Source organism: Chenopodium quinoa, unplaced genomic scaffold (genome assembly GCF_001683475.1).
Source record: "Chenopodium quinoa cultivar QQ74 unplaced genomic scaffold, ASM168347v1, whole genome shotgun sequence".
Classification (NCBI taxonomy): Eukaryota; Viridiplantae; Streptophyta; class Magnoliopsida; order Caryophyllales; family Amaranthaceae; genus Chenopodium; species Chenopodium quinoa.
The window spans coordinates 1,319,842-1,332,422 of NW_018745291.1; the positions used below are offsets into that span (position 1 = coordinate 1,319,842).

General features: G+C 35.4%; 1 protein-coding gene across 1 annotated transcript; it reads left to right on the forward strand.

The window, feature by feature from the left end:
- The first annotated feature begins 5,491 nt into the window (after nucleotides 1-5,491).
- On the forward strand, nucleotides 5,492-9,956 carry LOC110712181 (zinc finger CCCH domain-containing protein 18-like). The gene is made up of 4 exons (XM_021890632.1): nucleotides 5,492-5,979; nucleotides 6,968-7,336; nucleotides 8,287-8,347; nucleotides 8,724-9,956. The coding sequence occupies exons 1-4, from the start codon at nucleotides 5,854-5,856 to the stop codon at nucleotides 9,731-9,733; spliced, it is 1,566 nt and encodes a 521-aa protein (XP_021746324.1). The 5' UTR covers nucleotides 5,492-5,853; the 3' UTR covers nucleotides 9,734-9,956.
- Nucleotides 9,957-12,581: the final 2,625 nt, after the last annotated feature.

Sequence of the window (12,581 nt, forward strand, 5' to 3'; positions counted from 1 at the left end):
TTTAGACTAATAATTTTTTGACCAAAAGGTTTGTTGTTGCAGTAATAATAATCGATTAACCCAGAAGAATGGAAACCCAAATAACCAGAAACTTCAGTATCAGTGTTTATAACCGTGATTTCAAATCGTTTTTTAGTCACTTCAATTGATGCAACACCTTCCAGGTTAAATTCAAAGTCACGCAGACATTCAATTGCTAGTTTTAGTTTGATTAATGGGTTTAATTTGAAGCTGAAGGTTTTATCTAGGTTTTGGTTTGAAGGTTGAACCATGGTTGTAATTCTTTAGGAAAACAGAGGAGAGAGAGAAAAAAAACAGGAATTCGAAAACGAAAATAATTTAAAATCTAAATAAACAAATAAATAAAATATTGTAACTTTTATTAATTATTGGTACATGCACTATTAAGTTGTAATGGGATTGGACCTTGAACCGAAATCACGGTCGTTATAAAAGTATTTGTTAATAAATGTGTTCTTCTATCGCTCGATTTGACTCATATATAAAATTCTTTTTAGATTTTTTTTTATTATACGATTATCTTGTATGATTTACATGCTTTGACTTTGGAATATATAGTTTCTTGTTGGCCACTTGAGTTGACTCATAAAATAAAATTATTTACCAAACTCATTACCAATATCAACTTTATGATTTGATGAATCTATCCAAATGAATAGAATCATATTATGATTTCCTGAATATATATATTGTATGTGTAAGTAATTAATCTTTTTTTTTTTACACAAACCAAAGCTTAGCTTTTATTAAATCAATAAACTTTCAAGATCATTACAAATCGCCCCTTGTAATTCCAGGGGATACTCCTCTAACCATACTCGACAATCATTGAAACTACTACTTAACATTGCTAAGCTATGAGCAACACCATTCCCTAACCTTTTAACAAAAAAGAAAGAACAAAAAGAACACTCTCTTGTCAAAAGAAGAATATCTTTTACTACATTCCCAAAGGCATTCGGAGGTGTACGTAATACCTTTCTTCATATGGTGGAACTATTTGATGTTGTCAGTTTCAATCACAAAGTTCCTGAAGCCCGCTTCAATAGCAATCGAAAGACTTTGCCGCATTACGATAGCTTCACCTACGTCCACATCAAAGCTGCCCTTTAAAGTCGAGTAGTAGGCTACTAAGACATCACCTTCAGCATCCCTTAGTACTCCCCCACACCAAGGGACTGGTGGTCTTTAAACTAGGCATCAATATTTAGCTTGAGCATTCCCACAGCAGGAGCTTTCCACACCGAGCCCAAATGTTGCAGCAGAGACCCAGATATGCTCCTTTCCATCGCCCTTTCATACTCTCCTATAACCCCAACAACCTTGTGGATTATATCACTCTCAAGCTTTCTTTTTTTCTCAAAGACCCACGTGTTTTGCCTTAGCCACACGCCCCAAGCCAAGCTCCAAAGAATATCCCACCACTTGGGTTCTTTAATTTTTTCGCTTGCCAAAGCACAACAATCATGCACACAGCTAGCAACAACAAGATTTGTATCAAGCCTCAAGATAGAGTGTTTCCATATGGATTTCACAGTTGTGGAGTGAAGGAGCATGTGTATGGTAGTTTCCTCTTCTTCCCCACACATTGGACATAGGCGATCCACATCCATCCCCCTAGCAGTAACCGCACTCTCACTGGCAATGCCTCCTTAATGCACCTCCACCCAAACATTTTGATTTTAGGAGGGATTTTAGCATGCCATATGGACTTCCATTTAAAAGGTAAGGGCACCAAAGAGGATGACGCCCTGCACAAATCTTCATCTTCAATTAACAGATTGTAAGCACTTTTTACCGTGTATTGTCCATCCTTTGAGAAGTACCATTTCCATTCATCAACATCATCAAACAAGGGGATTGGAATGCTGCAAATATCATTCACTTCTCTCTGAGTAAACATATATAGCAGAGAAAGAACATTTATGTTCCAGCTCTTATTGTCCCACAACTCATTCACGAACAGTGGAACATTATCACCTGATTCCTTTTGCGAGAACACACGGAAATTTGGGAGTTTTGGCACCCAAGGGTCCTCCTAAGTTTTAATACTACTCTCCCCGCCAATTATCTTCCTTGCTCCTTTTTCAATCACATTCCTCACACTTAAGATTGATCTCCAAGTAAAACTCATGCTCGAAGTACGTAGCTTTTGCATCAAAGAAATTTGAGGAGGGGAAATATTTACCTTTGAGAACCCGAGACATTAAGGATTTCTCATTGGTCACTATTCTCCATGCTTGTTTTGCCAACATAGCCTTGTTAAAAAGCTGCATATTTCAGAACCCCAAGCCCCCATTATTTTTTGATCGATACATCTTGTTCCACGCCACCTAGCAAGTCTTCCGTTCTTCTTCTTTTTGACCCCAAAAAGAATTTCTACACATTTTTTCCACCTCATTTAGTATGCTCATAGGGATCGAAAAGCATTGCATAGCATATAAAGGGATTGCTTGAGCAACAGATTTGATGAGGATTTCCCGACCCGCTTGGGATAAGTATTTCTCTTTCCAACCTTTGAGTTTCTTCCAAACTCTATCTTGAATACTCTGAAAAACCTATTTTTTTAGACCCTCCAATGTAGGCTGAAAGACCTAAATATTTATCATGTCCATCGACAGCCTTAAAAGATAACTTCATCTGAAGCATGTGTTTCTTCTCACAATCAATGTTTCGGCTAAAGGACACCTCCGATTTTCCATTTTCAATTTATGGTCTGACGCCAACTCATAGGTCGAAAGAATATCATGAACTCTGTCAGTTTCCTCTTCATTTGCCCGAACAAACATAAGGCTATCATCAGCAAAAAAATAGATGAGTAATCAGCTCGACATGCCTTCCAATTTTTACTCCATGAATGACTTTTTTCTTTTCTGCATCCCGAAGAAGGGCAGAAAGTCCCTCAGCACACAAAATGAACAAAAAGGGTGATGGGGGATCACCCTGCCGGAGCCCTCTACTTGGCTTGAAACCTCGAGACAGTTTCCCATTAACAAGAACATCAAAGGAAGCCGACGAGACACATTTCATAATATTGTTCACAAAACCCTTCAGAAAGCCAAATTTTAACATCACTTTCTCCAGATACATCCATTCAACTCTGTCATACGCTTTACTCATATCGAGCTTAAGATCCGGAAAGCCTTTTTTCCCAGTTTCTTCTTCTGCAAATAATGAAAACATTCATAAGCCACTAAAATATTGTCTGTGATCTATCTTCCAAGAACAAAACCACTTTGAGACTCACTGATAATGGAAGGTAGAATTTTTTTAAGCCTATTTGCAAGCACTTTTGAAACAATTTTATACAAAACATTGCACAGACTAATAGGTCTATAATCAACAAGAGACTCATACTCTTTTTTCGGAATTAAAACTATATGAGTCTGATTAATATGACCAATATCACCTCCATTATTAAGAATGTTCAAAGAATTTGCAATAACATCATTGCCAACAATATTCCAGAATTTCTGGAAAAAAATAGCAAACATACCATTGGGTCCGGATGCTTTCGTTGGATGCATTTGGAAAAGTGCCTCACGCACTTCTTAACCATCGAAAAGGGCAGCAAGCTCATTAAATTGCTCTTCCGAAACTGTAGAGTCAATTTTCTCAATCACACTTTCGGCCACCATAAGACCATTCGAAGAGAACAATTCATCAAAGTGTCGTACCATTACTTCTGATATTTGCTCTTCGTCCTAAAATCTATTGCCTGCAGCATCCTGAATTTCTCAAATGTGATTTCTCGATTTTCTCTGACTGGCTTTTGTATGGAAAAAAGTAGTATATTTATCCCCATCATTTAGCCAACCTTGTTTGCTTCTTTGCCACCAATGTAGCTCTTCCCTGCTTTCTAATTCATCCATTTTGTCATCCAGAGTGCGTAATTGCGCTATGATATCATCCATTTGATTCTCCGCCATTAAACTCTACATACTAGCTCTACACTCCTTCATTTCTTTGACAAAATCACCAAAATTATTACGACTCCAGGCACCCAAATTCAGAGATGTATATATGAGCGATTTTTGAACAAATATCTCCACCCCAACCCCACGCATTCTTCACAATATCACCACACGTTTCATCTCTAAGCCACATTTCCTCAAATCTGTATTTTTTCCTCTTTTTTTTCCTTCTTTTACATCCTAACTCCCTCACTTATGCAAAGTAAATTGGGAAGACGGTCCGATTTGTGCTTTGATAAATGTGATACGAATGAACCTAGAAAAAAGTATTCTCCACTCCTTGTTAGCCAAGTACCTATCAAGTCGTTCCTGCAAATTACGATCACCGCCTCTATTATTCATCCAAGTGAAAGGATGCCCAACAAAACCCATATCCTCCAAGTCACAAAAGATCACAACTCTTCTCAAAATATCTGCTTTAGCGAAACAAAAATCAATCCCTCCTTGTTTTTCTGAAGAGATAAGCATTAAATTTAGATCTCCTCCACAAACCCAGGGAGGAGCGGTTGGGGGAATTATATGGTGGTGAAGGTAGTTTAGGGATTTCAGGCTGGTTTAGGGTTGTGGGATTGGTTGTTTGAGGGAAAGGGGCGCCGGTTAGGGCGGTGTCGGCGTGGGGATAAGGTCGGGGGCGCAGCAGGCTAAGGTCGGGGACTTAGGCTAGGCCGGAGGTAGATCCGACGCCAGTGGTTGCGTGGTTGTCGTGGGTTGGGGGCTTAGGGTTTTGTTTTTTTGTTTTTTTTATTTATTTTTAGTTTATTTAATTTTTAAATATATTTTCAACCATTAACGCGATGACACGTGTTAATTAACTTAAAAAAAATAAAAATTTACCTATTTAACAGGTTATCGGTCACATGTGACTATTTTAACCGAATGACCCCCAAAGTTGGGATTATTTAATAATAATCCAAAGTTAGTATAAAAGCAAATACGTGAAAGTTGAGATTATTTTTACCAATTTTTCTTTTTTTTTTGAAAGATCTCTTCACCTTTTTTTAGTCATCATCTATTATAATTTTTTTAACATTTTGATTTTTATTGCACTGAAATTATTTTTACTAAACTTACATTAATTGAACAATTTTTTAAAAAAATGAAAACTGTGTTGACATTTTGCTATTAGTTAAATACTCTCTGCGTTTCGCATTAGTTGTAACAATAGGCTTGGCTCATAGTTTAAGAAAATTATAGACTAGACTTATAGACTTATAATATAAAATATTGTTAGTAAGAGATAAAAATAATAAAATGTAGTGAGGGTGAGGAAAGTATACGCCACTAATGTATAGAGTCTAAGTAGACTCTAATAACACGCAGTTGGTATTAAATTGTGCTTTGATGATATCATCTAAATATCAAAATGCTAATTCAGTGGTACCAACAAATACAAAAATGTTTTGTTGGTATCAATATAATTCCTTGTTGGTATTTAGATGATACCATCCAAACACAATTTAATACCAACACTGTGTTATTAGTGTCTCAAACAACCTCAGTGTGGGTGGGGTTGATAGGAAAGAGAAATAATAAAATATTGGTGAAAGTGGAGTTAGTGGGGGAGAGAAATTATAAAATAATGATGGAACATTTTTAAATATAGTAATGTTATAACTAATATAAAATGATCGAAAATGAAAAAGTGTTGCAACTAATGCCGAAAGGAGGGAGTAGAATAACTATTCAACACTATTTGAAATTACTGTGTTCTTACCTTTTTTTTTTTTTTTTTTTTTTTTTTGAGTTGTTTGTTATCCAAATTGTTGGACTTAAATAAGATTTGAAAAAAATACTACGTAAATAAAAATAATCAATAGTAGTTGGGTCTCCTTAGAATATAGAAGACGAAGCTCTGAAAATGGCGAACGAAGAAGAGAGACTTCTAGAAACTCAAATAGAGCTTCAATTGCAAGAGCAAAAGGATTCTCTCTCTGCTATTCAAGACGCTTTACTCTCCGATTCCCAAAACTCCGAGCTTCTCAGTGTAATTCTTTTCTACGCCCTTCATTTTAATTACCATTTTGTAATTTTAGGGTTTTATTTTTTATATAATCTTTATATGATTGAATTTTAGCTCTAATTTCATCAAGTAGGTTTAATTCACTGCAATTAATCAAGTTTAATCGTATCTTTTGACGCTATAATCAAGCTTTTTTTAGGGATTATTGATCAAATGGGAGATTTGATTATTTGAGATTAATGTAGAACAATGTGTTTGCAAAATATGCCCTTTTTTTTGGTTTATAGAATGGATTTTGTGTTTTGGGTGATAATTATGTTTATTATGCAATACTAATATGGTTTTTGTGGATAACACTAGCTTGCCTGAGCTCAAGTTGTGTTTCTTGTTACATTCTGTCGTGTTGCCGATTATGAAATGGCATTGAGCATTTTATTGGTAGAATTTTGTGTTTTTGTTTTGGGATTTGATTAACTATTGAATCTTATTAGGCTCGGGTTGATATAAGAGTTGTAAGAGAAATTAAGAAAACAACATTCGCCACTCACCAATTCACCATCGAATCTTAATAGGCTCGGGTTGATATAAGAGTTATAAGAGAAATTAAAAAAACAACATCCACCACTCACCAATTAACCATCAAGTATGGGTGTTAGGCAGAGGGTGAAAGACGGAAGCTGTTAATTTGCTTTTAGAAAATAAACCATTAGGAGTTCAGGACTAATATCAGGCGTTAAAGATCTTTTTCTGTGTCCATGATCAATGTATTGGTACTTGTTACAAATCCGTTGTGTTCCCTGTACGATTATGTGTTTTTCAATTGCATTCATCATGATAGCTGTTGGTCTGGTAGATTCTGGAAACATATCAGAGTGACCAATTATTGTGCTATTCATCATGTCAAGTCTTTTGTTAACTCATTATCTACTTTTAGACAAAAAGTATAAAACTCTATATGCTCATTAGGCTGGTTCACAAATTACTGAATGTTGTATGTTGAATCGTGATGCAGGTCCAAGACGAACTTGTTTCTGCCATTAAAGATGCAGAGGAAGGACTTTTTCACCTTAAACGTGCACGGCTGTTACGTGAAGTTGATTTTGCTACGCAGGAATATGAACGTTCACATAAAGATGCTGAGGTTGAGCATATTAAGCCTGCAGAACAGGATAGTTCCAAGCTTCCAAGTGAAGATGTAGAGGTAGAACCTTTAGATTCTTCAGATGTTGAAGTTAAAACTTTGGAGGAGCCAAGTTATTTTGTTGGATCAAAATGTAGATTCCGCCACACTGATGGGCGTTGGTATAATGGTCAAATTGTGGAGTTGGATGGTTCTTCTGCCAGAGTTTCTTTCCTCAATCCAACGTCAGAGAAGATGATGGTGAGTTCCTTGTTATCCGTTGGTGGACCCTGCCATTATTTTTCCCCTTCAAGATCAATTAGATGACTCAATAGTCAATACTTTTTTGGTCTATGCTTGTTTGCTACTTGCTCTCTTGGACTTTCTTGTCTCATTATAGCTGTATACATAGTATATTAATAGGATTATTGGAGTATTTGAATAACAATTCTGGTGGGAGGTGCTTTATTCTATGGCCCATATCTTTTTGTTCTTAACTTCCGTGAAGTGAAATGAAAATGTATTTGTGGTTTGAAACCTAAAGTAGTATTATTCTTCAAGTTTAGCAAAATATTGACACCTGTGGTTTAAAAAGGCAGAATGGGTGGTATAATGGAGTTGGAGCCATGGTAACAGAAGCAATGGTTTCAATATTGTATAGCTCTATTGTTTCTTCTCATTGTTCAAAAACTTCAAATGTAGAGGGTTTCTTCTGAATAATAATTAAAAAAATCCTATAAGGGTTTGGGCAGTTTTGGTTCTGTTTCTTTCCGTCCTTAACTATATTGGGTATTGTTTGTTTTGTCCTTATGGAAGGAAGGATTGTTAGGATCTTAATTCTTCTGGTATTGCTGGATAGAATGGGAATTTAGTCTGGATTTATGTGTGCTTTACCCACTGAACTCCCAATAAAGCTGAAGTATTTTAACAAGTTGCTTTAGAATAAAATGACACTGCTTTAGTATTCCATGATTACAATCTAGATTGGATTAACTGGTTTTGAATAATGATAGCATCCAGTCATCCACATTGTATATATAACTGCAATTGCAAGTATGAGTGCTCATTTATCTCTGCATTACTCTTCTACTTGAAAATCCTTGATGCTCTGAGATGTAGAGGATGAAAATAACAAAAAAAAAAAAAAAAAAAAAAAAACTGTCTTTTATTATCGTCATCTTTATGTACTGATGGTAGACCACTAAGTGCAGATGTGCAAGTTCTTCCTTCAACGACGGTGTCGTTTTGGTGCTAACTGCCGGTTATCACATGGTATGTTTGTGAATTGTGTATAATTCTGCTGTGCAGAATAGGTAGATTTTGGAGACTTTCTGTTGTGTTGGGTATAGTAGGTTTAAATGGGCATAGTGTTTGTGGTCTAATTTGTTTGGGTAGTTATAGAGGTTTTGTCATTAATCAATCTAAGCAAATAATGACGTGGTGGCCTAACTTGTTTTGTCTACTTGACCAGTCTAGATTATCCAGGCTAACTGATCTTTTTGGTGATACATTTTCTGCATCTGTTTCCAGATTCTGTACTTGAAGATTTTACAATATGCAGCTCAAAAATCCTTATTATATGTTTTCTATGACTTTCAAATTTCCAACTGTTCTCTTACGTAGGGTATTGTGTTGTGTTCTGCATCAGGAACACTTATGTCACTGTCATCCCTGAAGAAGTATGTGTCACCTTGCTGGGGGCAGCCATTGATAGGAGCTAGCATTTTTGCAGTGTCTAGGAGTGGAGCTAGCATTTGGAGAGAAGCTGAACTTGAATCTTGGGATGACAAACTCAATCAAGGCCAGGTTGTATTTCTTGATGATGGAAGCTCAGAGACGCTGGGGGCTGAAGCAATGGCCTTATCACAGTATGCAGAAGCCAGCAATAATGAAGAAGATAGGGAGAGTGATTATACAGATTCTGAGAACTCAGGTTCAAGTGATTATGAAGACGAAGATGATGGTTTGCCACAAGGTTTGGGCTTTGTTAAGAGCACTGCCTTGCAGAAGGGGATTCAGACAGACACTGCCATCTTTGCCAAGTGGGAGAATCACACTCGGGGTATAGCTTCCAAAATGATGGCCAATATGGGCTTCCGTGAAGGGATGGGTCTGGGACTAACAGGCCAGGGCATGGTGAACCCAATACCCGTGAAAGTCCTCCCCGCAAAACAAGCCCTTGATCATGCTATGCAATCTGTTAAGAACGAGGAAAGAGATGGTCATCCAGAAAAGAATAAAAAACGAAGCCGGGGTGGGAAGAGGAAACGTGAAAAAAAGTTTGCAGAAGCAGCTCGGGCTGCTAAGCAAGAGGAACAGAGGCCTGATGTCTTCAGTCTAATCAACAGTCACCTTGCAACACATGGGCAGATGATTAATAATGAAAGTTCAGTGAAGAAGAAAAAGAGCAAAGAGGTTAAGAAAGAAGATAGACGGTCAATGATTGCTTATGAGGAGGAGGTGAAGGAGTTAAGGATTCGAGTGGAAAAGTTGGAGGAGATGGCAAACCGTAATAGGAAGGAGAAGGCTGTATACGAGGCAGCAATGAGGAAACTGACAGAGACTCAGAAAGCTTTGTCAGAAGCTGAGGCTAAGCACGCATCGACTTCTCATGCAGTTGTTAGCAAGGAGAAAGAAAAGAAATGGCTGAGGTTTTAGCATTCATTGATTAGTATAGTAATTTGCTATTATGTATCAATTATGCATGTTGTTGAAGTAATTGATTCATAACTGAACGGACCCAAGCACAGGAAATGATGTTAATTATCAATTTGCTATGGTTGATGATCTTCAGAGTTTTTTACCAAACAAAAAAAAGATAACATCAGTTGTAAACTTGTAACTATGTGGCAAGGTCCAAGGGGTGCAACATTTATACCAATTTGGATAATTGTCCCTATGAATTTTTTATGATAACATGATGCCATGTGCCAAAGTGTTATTATTATGATAAATATAGGCGGTATATTTTCTTGATTTTCACTAAGCTTATCTTAATGAACTAATCTGAACTTTAAAACTAATTTCAAAAACTTATCTTATTTAAATATATATTATCATTAAATTAAAGTTTTTTTTTTTTTTTTTTTTTCATAGAATGAGTGAAAAAAGTGAACAAACGCCTAATACTTTTGTATGAAGTATTTGGTAAACACAATCTGTTATACACTTTTTTTGGGTCATACATCAACTTCTGAAAATTCTTTTGGTACTTAAAACCTGTAACAAAGTGACCTATATCTACATTCTTATGTGTGAATTGTTTGTGACAAAGTGACCTATAATCTTGCAAAAGTTTCCAACTTGATATTGGATTTTAAGCCAATTTATTCAAGTCTTAGTTTTTTTTTTTTTATTTATTTTTTTAATTTTTTTTTGAGAAAAAAAGACTATTTAAGTCTTAGTTAACTATTCTTTCAGCATGGTATAGCCATTAACTTATAGTCTTATACTTATTTAGAAAGAATAATATTCCATATTATTTAGCGTAAATACATAAAAATTAAAAAATCACACCTTTTATAATAAATCACCGTTCTATGTAGTTTCTTCAAATTACACTTCGTATGAAGTAAATTATTTACAAGGTCTTGAGTTAACACGACACATACTCTATAACGGAGGTCTCGAAGGGTCCATGGTCCAACCCATTACAACTTACAAGTCCAACTCAGTCAACAGTCAAGGTTCAAGACCCACATATGCAAAAACACTAACGATAATAAGAAAGTGTAACAAACTCTTGCTGATTCACCATTATATTAATCAGTTTCATGTTAATCTTTTTTATTAGGTTGATTATCTTTTTTATTCTGCTTAATCTTATTAACCTCTCTCTGTTTCCCCTGTTTTCGACTTACAACCATGGCAAAACCTTCAAAAGAAAACCCACAAAAACTCTTTAACTTCAAAGTAACCCCATTAACCAAATATAAACTAGCAATTGATGCTCTTTGTGATCCAGAATTCAATCCTAAAGGTAATGGAGTGCTTGAAGTAACTGAAAAGGGAGTTGAGATCACCGTTCGAAACTCGGAAACTAAAGCTGCTGGTTATCTCTGCCTCAATTCTACTGCATTGAAGGACTTCCAGTTTAGCAGTAATTGTAAAGATAAACTTATGTTGGTCAATTTCAGAAGAATTTTCCAGATTGTTACTGATGCTGATAATATTAATGATGACTCCATTACCATTTTTCATATTGATGGGTCTGATAATCTCACCATCAATCTTGGTAAATTTCTTATATTCAAGATTTAATTTTTAAGTTAATGTGCAATTTGTATAAATTAATTATTTGTAATTTATCATAGTTTTTATCCAGGTTCTCCTTTCTCTCTGTTTTTATTCTGAATTGTTGTAATTTGCCTTTTGTATTTGTAATTCTCTCTTGGTATTGTTATTGTCATTAATAGAGTTTCGTTTTCATGGACTTTCTGGGTTTTTTTTTTAAAAATAAATTTTACATTAATATTCACATTGTCATTGAATTCTATCAGCATGTCATTTTAATGAAAATAATAATAAAAAAATATATCTAAAAAACCAATCTTTTCATTGAATAATCATGTTTAAGAATTAAATAATATTTTGGTTGTATATATTCTAGTGCTAATGTTATTTTTAAATAAATTACAGGAAATGATCCTTTTAAAGAGTTTAAAGTGGAATTGTTGCCAATGATTACTGGATTTGAGAAATTTCCTGACATCATATTTTTCTGTGAGGCTATAATTCCATCTGACTCGTTGAGGGAGATGATTGATCGACTCGAATCAGTAACGAATCGATTAGGTTCTTGTTAATCTCTTATCCTTCTCAAATCTATTAATCAATCATATTTATCAACTTAATTAACTCCTTTTTTTTATTTATTTTTTTTATTTTTTTATTTTTTTTAAATTTCCGTGTAATCAGTTTCAGTCGACATAACAGAAAAAATCGTAGGCGTCTTTATTGTAGATGAGGAGCCTTGGATATACAAGTATGATAATAAGGTAATGTTTACACGTTTTTACTTTTTACACTATTTGAGATTTTTTTTAACACGACCTGAAATTTAACTCTAACCCGGCTCATTGATCTGAATTGACATGGGTGGTATGATCCAATATAATAATGTCATGTCACTTATTGGTTTTGCAGATTGGTGGAACAAGGGGGATGGCGCCGGGGCAAAATCATCATGCTTGGTTCTATTGGCCTCACTTGCAGATGCTGAAGAAAGCATCACATGTAGCACCAGCCTTCCCGCTATGTCTTCTAAGTGAACCAAAGGATATGATCATGACACGATTCACCCTCCGAGAGCTTGGTGATTTGGTGTTCATCAGCGAAACTTTAATGGCCATCGCTGACTCTGAAAAGAAACCTAATGAATCTTCTTCTGGATCTGATGGATCTAATTTTGAGTATATAGAAACTCTTTGATTTCAATGTTGGTGAAATTTAGTCAACAATCACTCTAACACTTGCATGTGTTCTGATGTACTGGTTTGTATCTCAG

What these genes read in the sequence shown, in the direction of transcription:
- LOC110712181 (XM_021890632.1), top strand. Translation starts at nt 5,854, where the DNA reads ATGGCGAACGAAGAAGAGAGACTTCTAGAAACTCAAATAGAGCTTCAA. An exon ending in AAAACTCCGAGCTTCTCAGT is followed by an intron (nt 5,980 to 6,967) that starts GTAATTCTTTTC and finishes ATCGTGATGCAG; the next exon opens with GTCCAAGACGAACTTGTTTC. An exon ending in TAACTGCCGGTTATCACATG is followed by an intron (nt 8,348 to 8,723) that starts GTATGTTTGTGA and finishes GTTCTGCATCAG; the next exon opens with GAACACTTATGTCACTGTCA.